This window comes from Alternaria ethzedia (genome assembly GCF_023757985.1).
Source record: "Alternaria ethzedia strain BMP 0044 chromosome Unknown scaffold_12, whole genome shotgun sequence".
Lineage (NCBI taxonomy): Eukaryota > Fungi > Ascomycota > Dothideomycetes > Pleosporales > Pleosporaceae > Alternaria > Alternaria ethzedia.
The window spans coordinates 707890-726206 of NW_026056205.1; the positions used below are offsets into that span (position 1 = coordinate 707890).

The window sequence follows — 18317 nt, forward strand, 5'->3', positions numbered from 1 at the left end:
CGTGTACTTCTCACTACTCGACGCGCCGCCAAATCTCAGCCACCATCAACGCGCACGCGCTCACAAGACTCGGCTCGCCGCCGCCATGCCGTCACCTTCTCCATCATTGCGCTTCTCTCACTACTCTCCGTCGGCAGCTTTGCCTTCCTCTGGCGCGCTATCTCCTACGTGCGATGGGCTGGAGAGAATACACATGACATTCCAGGTAGTCTCTGGAGTGGCTGGTATGGCACTGGCGAGGAAGGGAGATGGTATCTAGCCGACTGGATCGCGGACATCGATCTCGTGCGCGAGTTTGACAAAGTTGGAATAATGAAACCGGAGGGGTTTCTGTATACTAGCCAGTATTTCGTTGGACTGATCGCAAGCTCCATATTCATGGGCGCTGAAGGTATGTGCAATGCGATCGACGCAGGTTCTCCAAGTCCCTCACTGACTGGTCATCTTTAGGCCGCAGGCGCAATCTTTCCAACACAACCATTGCGTCGTTCGTACTACTGAGCTCTATTGGAAGCTTAGGGTACTCTTTGAGCTTGTTCTTCATCACCATCTTGTATACGCCTTTGACCATACACCACGATGATACCCCGTTGCACGACGCGCTGTTCACACCATATGCTTTCGTATACGACACTGGCATCGTTGCGTCGCTCATTACTCTGAATCTCTTTCCACAACTAGTCTCCGAGTTCGGCGACAAGAGCATGATGCGACTCGGATACCTGACCATGCCACTTGCCTTTGCATTTGCGCCACAGTTGGTTCCCTACGCACTGGGTCATCAGCATACGTCTAAAGCAGCGGCTCATAGATCATACGTCAAAGTCTTCCACGCGCTATCAATTGCCTCTATCCTCGTATACTGGCGTGTGTGGACTACTCTGGTGTACGTCAACAGACCTGCCCAGCGCTCCCACGTTTGGGATCTCTTCGCGAATTCTATTGCTAAGAGCGATTCGGCGAATGCAAACAGGCTTCTCGCAAATATCAGCAACGCGGGCCAAGCTCTCAAGCACATCAGCATGCACCCGGCTATCAGTGTCACCAGCCTCGACGTCCTCTTTGCTGCCATCAGCTTGCTGACGTGGACTTTCACGCGCGATCTAGATGTGCATGCGATCCTAGAAAGCAGCATACTTTCTTTTCTCGTTCCCACCCATGAGAAACACGTCACATTCAAGCAAGACCTGGCAAGAGTGATGGAGCATGCGAGCGAGCCCTCGTCCCCAATAGAGCCTCTTACGCCGAGGAAGCCTGGGCGCCCGGCAAAGAAGGCTGACGTAAATGGTACATCCACTTCCGCATCCACGAGTGCGTCTCTCAGACGCAGCACACGAGGGAAAGCGCGCACTTCAGATGTGGATTCTGACGCAGGCTCATTTGCTGGTGACCCTGATGCTACATACCAACCAACAGAGCAGACCAAGCGCGCTATACAGGGAATGGAGTCAGACGGCTCCGCGCCTGAGGGCGATCTAGTTCACGCGGGAGAGTCGACTGCACTAGCTATGTTTCTTGTCTTCTTCGGTGGACTGGGTCAATTAGCTGCGGGTACGCTGGGTGCCGAGGTGACAGGACCGCGAGACTGAGGCGGTTGAGTGTATTGTACTTCAGATCGCCCGAGTAACGAACGGGAATTATTTTCTTATTGGAAACCTGAAGAGTACGCAATCTATGAGCTGTTTAGGGTAGGCGTACAGGGCCTTTGGTGTACGGGAACAAGGATGGATGGGAATAGCGGCTTTGGCTTTTGATTTTGGATACCCCGGGTGCGCCGGAGCGTCGGGTCGTTTTGATATTGCTTTTTTGGAATACAGTGTTTGCAGGGATATAATGTACATTTTGTGCGAAGTCATCAAGTTGACGAGCAGAGTGACGATAACGCGCATGATGACATGTCCTACTGACTGGACTCCTACACGTGTGCGACGTCCATCTGACAGTAAAGGGGCACACAGCGCTGTATCAATGACGTTCGGAAATAGTCTCTGCTACGCTGTGTAACCTTGCTGCCGCGGATAACAAATCCTTGTCCCCCATGCGGCGTTGATATCGTCAGCTTGACTCAGGTAAGGTTGGGCTGACGGAGGTTGACTTCGGCACAACACTAATCGGGTAACTGTCCCAAGCCACAAAATACCAAGGCGTTCGCTCTTCATCGAAGTTGGGCTGGTGTTGGAGAGCTGGGACGAGGACAGAATGGTGGTGCCTGAAGATCTTCCCTTGTTACCGTAAGCGAACGTGGCCTGCACGCGACCAAGCGCCTCCTCACAATGACACTCTCCGTCTTCTACGACGGTTCCAGATGCTTCAGCGTCGTGCCACTGCGGCTATTTATCAGCAGCACTGACTTGTCTCCGACCCGGCCTCGAAACGTGTTACAGTGACGCTCTGGTGCCCGACGACTGGGCGCGCGCGGAGAGCCATCCTTGCCGACCCGGCTTCTTCGGCTGCTGGCTGCCAACAGAGAGTGGTTGCGAGAAGTGAAATTGCAGGGCGGACATCCTGTCAGAGGGCAATCCAAGCATTCCTGGAAGAGTTGTAGTACTCCCGAGCGTTTGGCTGAAGGCGTGATTCGGGTTGGGCGTCGGCTCATCAGCAAGGACAGCGGTTCTGGGGCAGTGGCAGGCTCGGGCCTAAAGACCATCACCACCGTGCGCAACGCAAAGACGCTACACTACCACTGAACAACCATGGAGGTAAGCCCAGATTCCTTCTTTTACTCCTTTGCTTTCCCCACGTGTATCGTCGTCTTCCCTATCTAGCTAGATTACTGGCAAAGCCCCGGCGGTTGCGTCGCGACTTCCTCAGCCCTATGTACGTCTGCACCATGGCCTGAGCTCCCTGGGTGCCTTCCGCTCGGTGTCGACTGCCTTGCGCGCATCAACGACTGTTGTTGTAGAACATCACGGGGGCTCCTGATTGACTCGTCGCTTCTCTGCCACCTCTCCTTTGCATGTACCGCCCGTCCTCGTGGCCTCTCCCTGCTGGTCTCGTACCACACGTTGTCGCAGCGTGCCTGTCACTTCCCCACGAGAGTAGCACGCTTCACTGCGCAGATGCCTGCCAGCTGAAGGGCGATAGGAAGGGCCGGCTCTCTGTTTTCTGTCTTTTCTCGGCGCGGCGCTTTCTTCACCCACGATACCCAATTTTCTCTTAGTTCTGCGACTTCTGCTCTTAGCGATATACCCTGTACCACTAAGCACCACCATGGAGAGCCGCTTTCTTTCACACCGCCCTTCAGCAACCTTCGATGCTGCTCGCGACATTGTTCGAGACGATGGCGCTGAGGAGAGGCGGACATCCGCTAGCTCATCTTTACTCAGACCAAGTGCTCAATTGACCATGGACCGTTTTCTGCAGGATCTATCAAACGCAGAGCAGCCACCTGTTGACTTTGCGCCGCAGTATCACACTGGTCGCGTCCCCAATAGCAAGGCGGGAGATGGCAAGCCGCGGTTGCTGCTCATGGGCCAGAGAAGGTGAGATCCGTCAAGGTCAGCGTGTTGAGCGCGCTAACAAATCCATCTGCAGGAGCGGCAAGTCTTCGATATCAAGTGTCGTCTTTCACAAGCTGCCGCCAAGTGAGACGCTGTACCTCGAAACGACGTACAGGATAAAGAAAGAGTCCATGCAGTACGTTAATCACCAAGTGTCCGCATACATGGCTGACTAATAACGCTAGCTCGTTCATGGACTTTCAAGTCTGGGATCTGCCAGGTCATCTGGACTACTTCGATCCAGCTTTCGATACCGACAACATCTTCGAGGAGATTGGAGCTCTGATATGGGTTATCGATGCCCAAGATGAGTATCTCGATGCAATTGCGCGACTGAACATGACCATCCTCAACCTTCAGCAATCATACCCCAACATCAACGTGGAAGTCTTCGTGCACAAGGTCGACGGTCTTTCAGATGACTTCCGCGGTGACACTTTCCGCGACATCATTCAGCGCGTGCAAGACGAACTATCGGATCACGGCTATGAGCAGGCGCCCATATCTTTCTACCAGACTTCCATCTACGACCATTCCATCTTTGAAGCCTTTAGCAAGGTGATCCAGAAGCTCATCCCACAGCTTCCCACCCTCGAAGCGCTGCTCAACAACTTGTGTGGTGCCTGTAACATCGAGAAAGCCTACCTCTTCGACATCATGAGCAAGATCTACATCGCAACAGATACAAGCCCGACCGATATTGGCAGCTATGAGATATGCTCCGACTACATTGATGTAGTCATCGATGTTAGTGAGATCTATGGCTGGGATCGACCCGATGAGGGCGAGGATGAGAGTGAGACTGGTAACAACGATGCCGAGAGTCTAATCACCATGGAGAAGAAGAACAGCAGATATCTCTACTTGCGGGAAATTAACAAGTAAGCAGACTACCTGCATGGTTATGGAATCGTGAGTGTACTAACGATGGATACAGGTATCTCGCTCTAGTATGTATCATGGGCCAGGATAATCCAGCGGAAAAGAAAGCCATCATCGACTACAACGTCGGCGTCTTCCAAGCAGGACTCAAAAAGGTCTTCCCCAAGAGCGACAGAGAAGCGCAAGTCGAGATCCGCGATATTCACGACGGCGCTGAATGAGTGATTGGGGTGATGCTCATTAAATGAGGAAAGACCACTGAACGATTTAGTACTCTAAGAAGCGGGAAACGCCACGATCTCTACATCATGCAAATCACACAACTAGTGGAGAGAAGATGGAAGATGGACGTTGTATATACACATACGAAAGGAGGGTTGTATTACTACAAAAGTGAAACATTCGCATGACACCTGCGATATCGTACAGTAGCCAGGTTACAGAAATTTGCATATTGACTCTACGAGTTATGCGATTCCAAGTCTTTCATGCCGATCTCATCCATTGCAAGTTGTCCAAAAGTGATAGTCCAGTAGTAGCGTCTTGGCCAAGATCGCCAATGACATCAATCTGAAAGTGGCCAATCATCGGAACCGAGATTGTGGTACTTCCCGACAGCAGCACCTCGGAACGCGCAGGCGAAAGCAATCTATTCTCCGCATCGCGCATCCGACGGTTCCTGGCTTGCGGACACGTCTCCGAATACTTTCTTCGGCGGCTAGTTAGGGTTGTGCCTCGGTATCTGAGTGACGTTGACGCGGGAGTACCACACTTTGAGCTGCGTAACTGTTGGATGAACAGGTATGAACGTCTCCGAGCAACTCTCGCTATATGTAGACTGACCACGCAAATAAAGCAGTGCATCTGAACGCATTACCGTCACTACCACCGCCATAATGTCCTCATCACAGCGATACCGCCGTGCTGCGAAAGAGGAGCCCACAGACACGACCACGTCTTCTATTCCTCCGACCTCCTCGGGCGCTCAAGAGAAAGCAGAGCTTAAGAAAGCCGTCAAGGAGCAAGCCGCTGCGACGTCAAATGGCTTATCCGTGCTGGACATACTGCGCATACTAGGTGGCGTCCTCCTATTGAGTTGCGGGTTGAGCTATCTGAGTACAAGTGGAGAAAGCATGACATGGGGATATAATGCATGGTGGACCAGAGCTCGAGAGTGGAAGAGCCTCATGGTAAGTCTCTCTTACACATTCCAACAAGCTCTCGTAGCTAACATGACACGTAGCAAGGAGAACTCACCCTAACCGATGCTGAATTGGCTCTATATGACGGCAGCGACCCCTCAAAACCGATCTACCTCGCTCTAAACGGTACAATTTACGACGTTTCCATTTCGCCTACGACCTACGGACCCGGCGGCTCATACCACTTTTTCGCGGGCAAAGACGCAGCGCGCGCCTTCCTTACGGGTTGTTTCGCCGAAGACACTGTGCCCGATCTACGCGGCGTAGAGGAAATGTTCATACCCGTTGAGCCCGAAGAGAAAGCCGGTCTGACACAGGAAGAAAGAGAAGTGGAAATGGAAAAGGCGCGGAAGAGGAAACCATTGAGCAAGGGAGAACTGAAGAACAGGCGTGCACAGGAACTCAAGAGCGCTAGAAAACAGATGGTTGCCGGTCTGGAGGGCTGGCATATGTTGTTCCGTGGAGACAAGGGTAAGCCGTATAGGCGGGTAGGCTATGTCAAGAGGGAACCTGGATGGCAGGACAAAATGCCTAAGAGGGGCTTGTGCGAGCAGGCCGAAAAGGGCAGGCCGGTTCGGAAATATGAACAATAGGTCGAGCTTCCCTCGGCATACTGTCCTGGCCTTCCAGGCGTATATCCATTGTATATACGCACAAACTTGATGCCCGCGTCCCCAGCCTTCCTACTGTAAATCATGTCTAATAACTATTCTCACACTCGAATCTTCTCCTTCACTTGCGCGGCAAGTAAATATAGCTATGCTGCAATGAAGTATGTCCTTCTCAACCGACGCAATTTGTGAGGCATCTGATGGGCCCATGTGGCCAATCTATCCCAACAAAATACCGGTATATCCTTGAGTCACACCGTCGCGTGACTTCTTGCAACTTGAGAGATCGAGCCTTCCATACTACAAGCGAAATGATGTGATCCAAAACGCAGAGCAGACAGGAAGGGATAGCTATACTATACCAGAGGTTCTGACTTCAACCAGCGTACAAGGAAAGGACGTGGCATGCCTGAGACTGGATGAGATAGAGTTCTAGTTTTCCAACCAGTCCTGACCAAGAGCCCGTTCCTCCGCCTCCGTGTACTCTTGCTATTGTCTAAGACCGGAACGAAACAGGAAGTGTGTGGAGTAGGAGAACGTATCGCCTCAGACAGTATACGGGCCTAAATCAAGGAACCGCGGCATGGATTAAATCCATCTTCACAGACCGATGGTACATGTCCGCAAGTTGATCAATACGTGCTCGCGCTCTGACCGGACATATCCTTGTGAGCAGTCATAGCAAGCACGAGGTGTAAGCAAGACATAGACCTGTCGTCGGTACGTCTCTAGGGGAAAGAGCAGAGTGCTATGGCAATTTCAAGCTGGAGAGTAAAAGCGGTGGAATTCGCGATTGACATGACGCCAGACATCAGCGCTAGTATGCTTGCAAAAGCCAGAACAAGGGGAGGGGACACGAGGGCTGCAAGCATTGACAAAACCAAGACAAGGACAGTGGTACGAATGAACACTCTGTAGTGTGGACTCAACATTAGCACACGAGCGCTTTCACTAATAGCAAGGTCAAGTTGGGTGGTGGTGTTTCGGAAGTCTTTTCATTTAGTACATAACCGACACCTCCAATGGACCCTAGGTGCTGTACCCGAGCCCGTTCCTCTCATTTCATGTCCGCTATGAAGCATGCATCCCAATGTAGTATGACCCGTTCATTTCATGAAGACGCCGATTGGTAATGGAAAGAGGAATGCCGTTAAAAAGCCGAAAGAGCTATCCGAGATTCGCATTTACGTTCGTTTAATTGTCGGTTGCGTAAGGCTTACTCGGCGGCGCCGACAGCTCGTGCTGCAGTGTGTTAGTGAACGCTCATACGATCTCCAAATCTTCCAAGGTTTCGTAACACGTGGATCTTTGGAAATGCATTTGTGGTGACATACTGTAGATGCTGAGCTTGGAGTGTCCGACAACCTTCTTGATCTGACCGTTGGCCTCGAGGTCGTTAAGAGCTTGACGCGCGAGCGAACCGTTGATCTTCAAGCGATCGACGAGAGTGGCAACGGTGATGAGGCGGTAGGACTGGACATCCTTCTGGAGCTTGTCGTTGGTCTGCTTGTCGAGAACGACAGCGTGCTGGGCCTTGTCCTTGACTGCTTATGTGTTAGTGGCAAATCGACTCTGGAGTCATGTTGAAGTGCGCGATGGTGAAACAGGGTTGCGGGAGTATCAATAAGGCTTTCGAGCGTTTCCGACGTGTTCGCGAGGTGTATAATTATGCTGAAGGTGTGCAGTGCTGGATCACGTACCCTTGCCCTTGGACCACTTCTTCTTCTGCTTCTTGCCTCCAGTTGCTGCAGGTGCCTGTCTAACGGTCAGCGCCAACAATCTTCGTTTTCGGAATCTCGACCGCGCATTAGACGTACCATTTTGTCGGTTGTTGTGTGGTTGCTGAAGAGAGACGGTCGAACTCAGGTCAATTTCGACTTGCTCGGGGGCGGAGAAGGTGCGCTTTCTTGGCGCGCTAACCAAGCGAGCTACGTCCCCACGTGATCAATCACTCCACCGTCCGACCTACTCGAGATAATGTCTAAGGCATGTGTGACGCAATTCTTATTTGCTACTCAAGTATGTGCGTCAATTCGTATGAATTTGGGTTTCACGTCCACCACGGAACTCCAGACCACAGACACGTGCAGCACCTGGGCGTTGTTCTCCAGAGATACCATTAACAGCGCCACCCAGGCGCCGCACGCTACGATTCCGATCTTTTTAGCGCTTATAGACCGTTGCCAGGAATCATATGTCGCACATTATGAGGAGGGATCACGCGTTCCCTTAGTCGGCGGACATGCTTCCCAAACGATGCTTTCAATGAATTGGAAGACTAGCGCCTGAACCGCCAATGTATGCAACCAATGCGGCGTGATTATAATGATGTGCTTGAACAGGAAGGTGTGGTTTGCTGAACGGCGACAAGATCATGAAGTGGTCTTGACGACCATCAAGGTGTCGGTGGCGGATAGAAATGCAATGTCTGTGTGCGAACTTCTGGGGGGCTTCGGAAATTGTTGTCGAAAACTACCAGAATAGACATGGATGCGCGGGGGTCTGACCGTCAATGCAACGCTGCAGGGCATGAGCATACGAGGTTCGGAGAGATGTGTGCACCAAATTTAGCACGCGGTTGGTTGACCGTGATCACGCATTAGTAGAGTGCAGTGTAGATCAATACATGTTCCACACGGACGCGAGGCCCTGCGCCAGCACGCGGACGAAGTGCATAGGGGAAATCACATTCGATGTCAACGTACACCATGGAGCAAAGATGCGCCGAAGATTGTTTTCCAATTACAAGCTAATCAGCACAAGTCACTACCAAGGACTCTTGCGCCAGCCAAGTGCGTCCGACTCGCCTTTTCGCATATTGTATCTCTCCGATGTAGACAACGCAGATACCCCTCAACCATGACTGATACTGACTCAAGGAAAGTAATGAGAGACAAAGACACGTCTGACAGTAAAGGAAATGGACGTCAACATACGACTGAACCACGAATAGAGACGATGAGGGCAAGGAAAAGGTTGGCTTCAACTAGAAAGATCTCCCTCCGTCTTTTTTGCAGTCCGATGCCAACAATTACTTCGCCCGCTGAGCCCACACGCGAGCACGCGTTCTTCCTCTACGTGATTGCAAATGCTCGCTAAGATGGAAGAACAGTCCGTAGTAACCAGAACATGGAACAGAGCTGACAACTGGTAAATGCTGATGGCTCCAATCCGCAAGTGCAACGATGAGAGGTATTCGCCAAGACGCCATGTCCAAATGATGGATGCATAATCATTAGAAGAAATGGGTGTGTGGTTTCGAGAGCTCGTGAACTTCCATCTCCTGTTCGAGTGGTTAGCTTGGCTCCGGTAACGATACTCTAGCTGCAGTACATACCATCTTAAAGGAGTTCAGTTCCTCCTTGATCTGTTGCGCAAGCATCGGTGTAAGCCTATTACACGTTGCGATGTCGCCTCTACGATCGTAGTCCTGTGGTGACCATGCATCGTGGAATTGAATGCGTGGGCTAAAACTGATGTTTCGAAGACCTCCGTGAGGTGTGGTAGGAAGACTCCTCGTGCTGCCGTTGGGGATACGCGGTGGTTTGCCGAAGTAGTCATCGTTGCGAGCTTGCCCAACCTCTGTTTTTGGCGTGGCAGGGGAGCTAGATCTTGATGAGCCCACATTGGGGACGGCATCGACGGGTTTCAGAACAGGTGAACCTGAATCTGAGTTTGTACCGGTGCCTGATGTTTCATTAGTAGCTGCATATGAGGAATGCGTAGCACACGTACGTTTCAGGATGCCCTTCTTCATCGAGGAAAGGACCTCCGCACGATCACGATCGGACCCAACGATGCTCTTCCTTGACATAGCCTCGTTGCCCAACGCAGAGGGGTTTACAATCTCGGCGGACCGTCCTGCGTCAATCGAATTGCGCTCCAATCTAGGATAGCCAGTGCCACCTCCGATCTGCTCGTGAGGGTTTGCGTTGACATTGACCTTTTGTCTCTCAGCCTCGACGGTGACAAGAGACACCTGACCCACGCTGGGTCTAGTGATAGGACCATCGGCGGCAGGGACTCCAATGACCGACTTTGGCCTGAAGAGGCCCTTGATGGATTTTGTGCCCTTCTTCATCCCATGGCCCATCTTGCGGAGCATGACCGATGCAGACGACGCGGCTGACTGTATTGAGAGGTTGTCAGTAGAGCCTATGCCACCCTGTCCTGAGTAGATGCCAGCGCCAATACCTGCCGCCTCTTGCTTTGCGATAATCGCCGCTTGTTCGGCATCCTCGTCGTTCTGGTACTTGTCTTTCCTCAATCTTGCACGCTCTGCCGAGATGTTATTCTCAGCAGAAGCCTTTCGAAGCTCAGCTGCGCTTCCAAAAGAAAAGGCCCTGCGTAGCCGGGACTTCATTCCCTTGTCCTTGTCGTTCACAGCGTTGAGGTGTTGCATCGCTGTGCTAGGTAGTACAGGTGCCTTCGCAGGGCTTGCAGGCTCTGATGGGGAGACCGGGTGCGACAGAGGAGATGGAGCTTGCCGCCTGTTAGGCTCAGGTGCTTTGGAAGGACCGCCTGCTGCTACGGAGGCATAGCTGCGCTGCGTGTTCACCACAGGGCGAGACTGGATTCCTTGTCAGCTTGCGAAAGTCTGGTGAAGTCACTCTACTCACCTGAGACCTTGAAGAGTTGTTAGAGGAAGCACTGCCTGCACTGCCTTGCCGTTCATGACTGTGACTCGAGTCGGGGCGGCTTCCTGCACGATTCGAATTCGAGGGCGTGGTGGTGGTGGCGCTCGGCGTCGTGCTTGAACCAGCTCCTGAGCTAACCTGCAATGATGCCATGGCGGAGGTAACGTTGTTGTCTCCTTCCAGTCCGTTGAAACTGCGTCTTCTATATCGCTTAGCGGGGTCTATACCGCCTGAGCGAATAACTTGCGTATCATCTGCACTGTTCGCTCGGTTGTGCCCTGGCCTGAATGGCTGTGGGCCGTCATTCTGCGTGGGTCCCATCTGGGAGTTTCCTCCTGATGTAGAGCGTTGCGTCGGGGTAGAGGCACCGGTCGGAATGCTGTTGGACGAGTCTGTCCGTCCAGCGCCTCGCCTGTATCGTCCTGGTGAGGGCTTGGCAGGCGTATCGCCTATTGAAAGCGAGAGATCGGGTATGGAGGTGGATAGCGTGATGGAGGGCGCAGCGGAGTCGTAAGGTTTCTTGGTGTCGCGGTCATCTCTGGCAGCTGTGGGTGGCCCAGCCGACGAGCGGTTGGACGAGCCAGAGGTGGAGACTGTGGAATCGGAGGATGAGGAGGGGTGAGAGGGGTGGCCGAGTCGTGTCTGGTTGGCGTGGCTGGGAGGCTGCTGCAGGGTTTGGGGGGCTGGTGTCGAGGCAGACCTGTTGTCCTGGCGCAGCTGGGGCGTGCTGTTGAAGGCATACGGGGCTATGGGTGCGGCGGTCCCTCTGTATCCAGTGCCTCCCGAGTTTCCATTTTGCTGGTTGCGCGGCATCTGCGAGGCCCGCTGTTGTTGTTGGTTGGGGTGGTTGGGCGTGTTTTTGTAGGCATCGGACGGCGAGTAGGGCATTGTAATGGGTCCTGTCGTCTGGATGACTGATGTGAGTACCTGAGCCATCGGAGGCCTGCGAGGTAGCGCTATCAGGAGCTCGACGGGGGTGGGCGAGGGCTCGTCGGCGGCAGGAAGCGGCGACCGAGACGGGCAAAGGAAGATCTGTGGAGGGCGGGCGCATTAGCAGGGGGCTCTGAGAGTGCGAAGGCTGCGGGTGGTGGAGCGATGGGCATGGTGGCCGCGGTCGCGGACGGGAGGCAGGCGACCAGAGCGTGGCCTTTAGGGACGGGGCATTGGGGGGCAGGCAGGCCTGTGTCGGGGCTCCTGGGGCGGCGACGGGCAGCTGGGGGAGGTGTACCTGCTATGAAACAAAACGGACAAAGTATTAAAACAGAGAATAGAATGTAACGTCGTCAAGCGCTGGGAAGGCTGTCGTGAATCGACGGAGATGGCAGCGTGTACCAAGCCTCCCGAGCAGTTGTTCAAGCCTGCATTGGTCGGTCGTGGAGAGTCGGTCTTCTGCTGCTGACAACGACGTGCGATTCAACAAGCAAGCAGAAAAGGAAATAATAGAGGGAGGGTAAGGTTGGCCGTCGCGGTGAAGAGTTGAGGTTGTCAGGCAAAGGGGCCGCACTAGTCTCTGGAGCACGCACGGACGGGCGCGGCTAGGTCTAGGAGATTCAATAACTTCCTCACGCCAGACAACGAGCACGTTGCCCTGCCTCGCCAGGTGCAGCAGCGTCTTTATGCCAGCCTGCCTGTGCGGCCAACCCGTCGCGGGCGTGTGGGCGACGCTGGATGCCGTGAGCCTCTGCTGGATAGCCTCAGGGCCTCGCGGCTCGTGGCCCAGGGCAGCTGCCGCTCGTCGTATTCACGCAAATCTTCATAGCCGATGGCCGCTGAGCTTCATCCGCCCCGACGTTGTGAAGACAGCGTCCGTCACCTCACCTCACCTCGCCAGCTTCACTTTGACCCTGGTCGCGCCCCCGTCATATAGTGCTCGGGCGCAGCCGATATAAGCAACAATATCGCGGCGGCCCATTTGCACCTCTAACCACATGTTGATCCTGCCACATTCCCACCCTGCCGTTCGGAAGCTTCTCGCTGCATGGCAACGGCACACTGCACCAGGCCCGGCCAACGTCACGGCTGCCTGCAAACCCTCCAGCTCCTGTCGCGGCTGGTGCGTCGACGCGTTGCGCTTAGGCCGAGCAGATACGACGCGATCTGGTAAACACTTACGAATTCGCCTCTGCGAGGGTCCCCGACGGCCAATCCGCAGCGCGCGCCCGGCGTCGCGCGACCCACCGCACCTGCGGCTCAGCCGTTTGCAGCAGTTGGTGAGTAGCGGTGGGCTCGTTAGGTCGCTGGCGGGCTGCGATAACGACGCTCCAAAGCCCGCCTTCGCCATGTTGCTGCTTCACCGACACGTCTGTACCCCGCTCCTCTGCACGCCAGTCTCCCGTCCCTCTGCTACGCCGTGCCTGCTCCTACTGTGCCTACCTGATGCCACGGCTCTACCACCACTCCCCACCTCTCCTGCTCCCGGCACTGCATGCATGGCACCATTGCAGAGGGTCCCGGCACCACGTCGGGCCTTCCGCGAGACTCGTGCAGGATCGCATCCCCGTGATGAAATTTGCGGATTGCGATGTTCCCCAAGCCGTGGGGAACGGGACGAGGATGCTCGGCTCAGCGAGATGAGAGCTGTTTGATGTGCATTGTCGAGGCACAACATCATTTCCTCTAATTGCGCAACCGCACTCGAGACACGCCTAGCAGTCCCGTCTCTGCTGTTGTGCAGAAATGGCAGTGGTGCGCGGCGTCGCAGCTCATGGCGTTCGAGGGTGGGTTTTCTCCGTTCCACCATGTCTTTTTGTGCCCCGCTTTTCTCGCCAGGGTGACGCGATCAGCAGAAAGACGCGATCAGTGCGGCTTCTATTTTGAGCAGCACCACCAATCAACGACTCGTGTGGAGAGATCGAGGAAAACCTCCTGCTTCTTCGGGAATCATCTACGCTCACTACCAGCCCTCACCCACACGTCTTCACGTCCTCTTGTGCATCTTTTTTCCTCGCCTTCTTCGGCAGTAAGAGAATCCCGAGACTCGTCCAGACGGAGCATTTGCGCTAGCCTTTAGCACAACGCATATAGAATTGACTCTCGCGGAGCTAACCAGGGTCCCAAATTGGCGGTACTTCATTGTCGTCGCAAGGAACCATCCCTCTCGATCAAGGCTCTATTACTATTCCTATGCTGAGACGCAAATCCAGCTCGCCGATCAAAAGCTGCCTGCTGTATCCTGGACACTGCAGGGAAGGCAATTGCAACCGATCGTTGTGCGTGTCAACACATCACCATGTCTGACTTCTCGACCCGACGGCACCAAGGCTTGGTTGGTTGCCCATGCTCTCGACTGATCCACTGCATCTCTGGGGTATTATCATACCCAGTCCATCCGCCAGTATCCAAGTCCAGATCTCAATCGCCACGATGTCAATGTCGACGCTTCTCCGCGTCCGCGGCAGCTGCGCAACACACTTTCATACCTCAATACACCCCAGCGATTGTAGCCGTTGTGTTTAGTCTCCACGCGTCCATCGACCTAGAGCACTCCCAACGAGTATTCGGGGAGAAATTCTTACCAACAACCAATCAAGCATTTTGGCTCATCTACCCGTCTGGAACCCCACATGCGTCCAATCGCTGTCTAGACCGGCCAAGCACGCACGAGGAAGCTTTTGTGGCTGCTCTGATTAACGTCACACAGGGTAAAGCCCTTTACTAGCAATGTAGTCTGCGCATTTGTTAGCAGAACAGCCAATTGGAACGCGCTTGATGTTTGAACGTCTCGCTTGGATGTTTCTTCCGATCGTCGATTGCCGTCCAGCCGCTGTCTGCGGGATCTCCAATGCCCATGCACAGTGCGCCATGGAACTGGATCTGCTGTCCTGTTGTCGGTGTAGTAGCTGTGCAGCTCGGTGCACACGACCTCTTGGGACGATGAACACACACCACAGCACACAGGCATGTTCCATCCTTGCAAGCAACCCACGCGAAGAGTGCTCAGCACGAAAGCTCTGATGTAGTAGCGTTCGCGGCTGTGTGGATTTGCTGGTCAACCGCCAAGGACGGGAGGCAGCGCTGATGTTGCTGTATTCTGACCGCTTCAAACAGCTTTGTTAGGTCTGGGGCGCCTCTCGCATAGTCGTTCTGTCGGGGTCCAGGGATGCATTACATCTTGGCCTATCTGTGGCTGGAAGATCCATGCTTGTCCATTGGAAAGATGACTGATTGCTAGGGAACTTGGCACGATGGCGGGAAAGGACTTCTGCTCACCATCTGTCTACTCTAGCAAATGCTGTATACTCCACAGCCCTTGGAAAGCGCAGGACTCAAAACTCCGCGCTGATCCCAACCCCGTCAGCGTCGAATCTCACTTTCTTCACTGATCGCCCATCTGACATCATTGCGAAGACACGTCAGCCTCCGTGTCGTTGAGGAGCCAACCCACATGCACCGTTGAGTCGCATCCACTCTTTGGTCACCGCGTTTCAGATTCAAGGTTATCGGATCGACAAGAACGGGTATCATAATTTCCCGAACCCTGATTTACCCAAGATGACGCAAGGATCTTCCGCTGCAGACCCGGCGAGTTTGTTTATGTGCGTCAAGTTGCTTGTCTTAATTGCCTTGACAGCAACGCGACCAGGTCGCTGGGTTGGAAAGATGTATCTGAAACGTGAGGATCAATGGCTGCACGTATGTCATCCCGCGTTCTGCCACCGGGAGGATGGAGATATCAACAGCCTGCTTGGCATTATAACGAGCGTGTGTGGAATGTTTAACTGCTTGCCGTGACTCGTGTTCAGTACCCGAAGCGACAAGGTAGAGTCGATGGTGGAGATTGCAAAAAGAACGGCCACAACAAAACATGCAACTCCAGACAGAGCATCAGCATGTTTAAGGAGCGTCTCGATTGGAGTAAAAAGCAAAAAGTAAGCGAAGCCCATGGGGATCGAACCCACAACCTGTTGTCTGTTAGAGTCTGGTGGGTGTCTCGAGGCGCGGTGAACCATACCTTTGGTGTTTGATGTTTTCAGCCGAAAACCAACGCGCTACCATTGCGCCAAGGCTCCTCTTTAGGAAGTATAGAAGACTGTCGCGAAATCTGCCCTATATAACTACGCTCAGAACTGTGCGTCCTTGCCGTGCGAGCTTCCAGCCAGACTAGAGGGCAAAAATGCGGACTCCAACTGACGAGTTCCTGCATTCTACCCCGCTGTTAGCCAGGCGCTTAAAGCATCCGGCGTTGGCGGCACCCCACTGGCACGTGACCCCGCGCAGGTCTGCAAAAAGACATGTTCCTCCCTAGGACCACCACCACAACGACGCGCAGGATGGCAAAAGGAATGCATCGGCCGGGAATCGAACCCGGGGCTAGCCGAAACTGTGCTGTGAGGCATGGCAACGGCTAATTTTACCACTAAACCACCGATGCGGATTGGAGGTGTTGTTGATGGAGGATTGAGCAGACGGTAGTACTATATTCCCGGCATCACCACGCGAAGAAGAAGCATTGGGGGATAAGATGTGAGAGCTGGAGCATTTTGAGTTGATTCGGGTCGTTCAGGGGTAGTGAAGGATTTGCCTGGGCTGTGGGTCTGGAACGCCATGGACTTGTACCACTGAGCTACCCCTCTATCGATAGTAGCGTTGCAAATTCTTAGACGTCTTGACCTGACTACAAGGCTCGGAAGCAGACATGATTGTTTGATTGCGTTGCCGCGGCTAGGTTCGGTGACAGATATTGAACATTCGCAAAATCTACACTCGAGCAACTACAATGGGATACAACGGCAGCGTGGAGCCTTCCTCTAATTCAGGTGCCTCACCCTCACAGAGACTATGTGTACCATTCTTCGAAAGATACCGAATCATCAACTTGGCAAGGTGACAGCATCAATCATCAGATTCTGGCCTTACAGCAGCCCTCAGGTTTCAGCGCTGTACCTCTAATTCTCTTCTAATGCCACTCAATACCTTCCTCGATTACGCAGAGAGAACTATGAAGTTAGCATGAGGACTCTACGTAGGAATTACAACCCCTTCGCCATTACATTCACTCCCTCGATCGTTCGGGACCGTTCTTAGCTCGACTCCAATCACGTAAACTCATTCATCCTTCGAGAAAAAGCCAACATCTCCGCTCTTCTGTCCCATCTCCACGAGCCTCTCTCTCATCTTCTTCGCCCTTTCTGCCATGTCAGGTTCAAATCCCTCGAAATCGTATTCCTTGGCCCTGAACGTAGGTGTAAGAAGTCAGTGTATGTCTCACGCGCAGTTCGTATGGGATACTTACCAATCACCGACACCGTGCTGCAACACATTCCTCGCTCGCTCGCTCCCCGCATGTGTCGTTCCTATACTTCCATGCAACGTCATCCTTTCTTTCGAACTGTCGTACACGCCGCGATGTAGGATGTTGTTATTGTAGAAGGCCACCTCGCCTGCCTTGAGTTGCACAGTAATCTGGTCGGGCATGTGTACTTCGTACGGGTCCGCATTTCGTTCCGTCTCAGTGCGTGCGCGTTTATGCGATCCAGGCACAAGTACAAGGCTGCTGTCGTCGTACAGTGCAAGGTTCCACTGTGCGTGATGCCCTGGCTTCTTCAATCGCTCGAGCTCTTCTTCAGGCGTTGCGGTAGCTGCGACATCATCTCTATGCCAGCGCAGACTGAAGTCCTCGTCTGGTCGAACCAGCATGTTGTATAATTCCATGGTCAAATCGTCCTCGCCACACCCAATTAGTGCTGCGACGTACTTCAGAAGCTCGCTGTCAAAGTACGATCTTGCGAATGTGAGATGATCGGGATTTGACGGGTGGAGCAGATGCTGCACGCCCCAGATGCCTTTCGAGGGATCTTGTGGCCATGGTGGGAACTGCTTCGGCAATGTACGTATATATGGCCATTTCCCAGATCGTGCCGCTTCTGTCATGCTGGAGGCAGCAGCGCCCAGGGCGTCGAGATCAAAAGACGGGAAGAGCGAAGCCGATAAGACCACGAAGCCATCGCGATCGAGAGCTTCGCGAGCTGCTTTGTACGGGTCGGCGCTCGATGAGGTGATGTTGTTTGAGTCCGGAGGCCCATTTGATGCTGGCTTAGCGGCTGGTTGCGCTATCGGTAGCTGCACCCTGGCCCTTGCACTTCCTTTCGGGCCTCCCTTATCGGGCTGGTGTTCGAACTTCCGCATCTTCTCTGCACCTGGGAGAAAGTGTGATAGAAAGAAAGCGATGAGAGCTACGTGCTTTTGTACGTTCCAACGCGCATTTCGATGTCGATGTGCTACCCCGCTAGTGCTGTTAGCCCCGCAATGAGGCCCATTTGGGCATGCCGTAATACGGACTCAAGCCGAGTTGTATACCCAGCTCTAATATCTCTACTATGAGTTTCTCGAATTAGGAGGTGATGAAGTCATGAGGTTATACCAGCGAAGACCCAGGAAGAAAGACATGCCCAGACATGGTAGACGCGTTCAAGAGTGGGCGAGTCTCTTCACTTATCAACAGCAATGGATACTGGAGTTGTGGTCTGGATAGTTACATTCAGTCTC

General features: G+C 53.5%; 6 protein-coding genes and 2 non-coding genes across 8 annotated transcripts; 3 read left to right on the forward strand and 5 right to left on the reverse strand.

Moving 5' to 3' along the window:
- Positions 1-728: 728 nt before the first annotated feature.
- On the forward strand, positions 729-1589 carry J4E87_005793 (uncharacterized protein; the record flags this gene model as incomplete). Its single annotated transcript, XM_049377400.1, has 1 exon — positions 729-1589. One exon carries the CDS (start codon positions 729-731, stop codon positions 1587-1589), a length of 861 nt encoding a protein of 286 aa, XP_049233026.1.
- Positions 1590-3210: 1621 nt separating this feature from the next.
- On the forward strand, positions 3211-4603 carry J4E87_005794 (uncharacterized protein; the record flags this gene model as incomplete). Its single annotated transcript, XM_049377401.1, has 4 exons — positions 3211-3482; positions 3535-3636; positions 3686-4381; positions 4438-4603. 4 exons carry the CDS (start codon positions 3211-3213, stop codon positions 4601-4603), a joined length of 1236 nt encoding a protein of 411 aa, XP_049233027.1.
- Positions 4604-5278: 675 nt separating this feature from the next.
- On the forward strand, positions 5279-6177 carry J4E87_005795 (uncharacterized protein; the record flags this gene model as incomplete). The annotated part of the gene is made up of 2 exons (XM_049377402.1): positions 5279-5572; positions 5626-6177. The coding sequence occupies 2 exons, from the start codon at positions 5279-5281 to the stop codon at positions 6175-6177; spliced, it is 846 nt and encodes a 281-aa protein (XP_049233028.1).
- Positions 6178-7458: 1281 nt separating this feature from the next.
- RPS25 (40S ribosomal protein S25) lies at positions 7459-8015 on the reverse strand (the record flags this gene model as incomplete). Its single annotated transcript, XM_049377403.1, has 3 exons — positions 7459-7739; positions 7896-7940; positions 8009-8015. The coding sequence occupies 3 exons, from the start codon at positions 8013-8015 to the stop codon at positions 7459-7461; spliced, it is 333 nt and encodes a 110-aa protein (XP_049233029.1).
- Positions 8016-9430: 1415 nt separating this feature from the next.
- J4E87_005797 (uncharacterized protein) lies at positions 9431-11768 on the reverse strand (the record flags this gene model as incomplete). Its single annotated transcript, XM_049377404.1, has 5 exons — positions 9431-9478; positions 9533-9882; positions 9931-10765; positions 10971-11738; positions 11760-11768. The coding sequence occupies 5 exons, from the start codon at positions 11766-11768 to the stop codon at positions 9431-9433; spliced, it is 2010 nt and encodes a 669-aa protein (XP_049233030.1).
- Positions 11769-15705: 3937 nt separating this feature from the next.
- Positions 15706-15841, reverse strand: J4E87_005798. Its single transcript has one exon. It is a non-coding gene; the product is annotated as a tRNA-Arg (tRNA).
- Positions 15842-16115: 274 nt separating this feature from the next.
- J4E87_005799 lies at positions 16116-16203 on the reverse strand. Its single transcript has one exon. It is a non-coding gene; the product is annotated as a tRNA-Gly (tRNA).
- A 674-nt stretch (positions 16204-16877) lies between these two features.
- J4E87_005800 (uncharacterized protein) lies at positions 16878-17702 on the reverse strand (the record flags this gene model as incomplete). The annotated part of the gene is made up of 2 exons (XM_049377405.1): positions 16878-17004; positions 17065-17702. The coding sequence occupies 2 exons, from the start codon at positions 17700-17702 to the stop codon at positions 16878-16880; spliced, it is 765 nt and encodes a 254-aa protein (XP_049233031.1).
- Between the last annotated feature and the right edge of the window lie 615 nt (positions 17703-18317).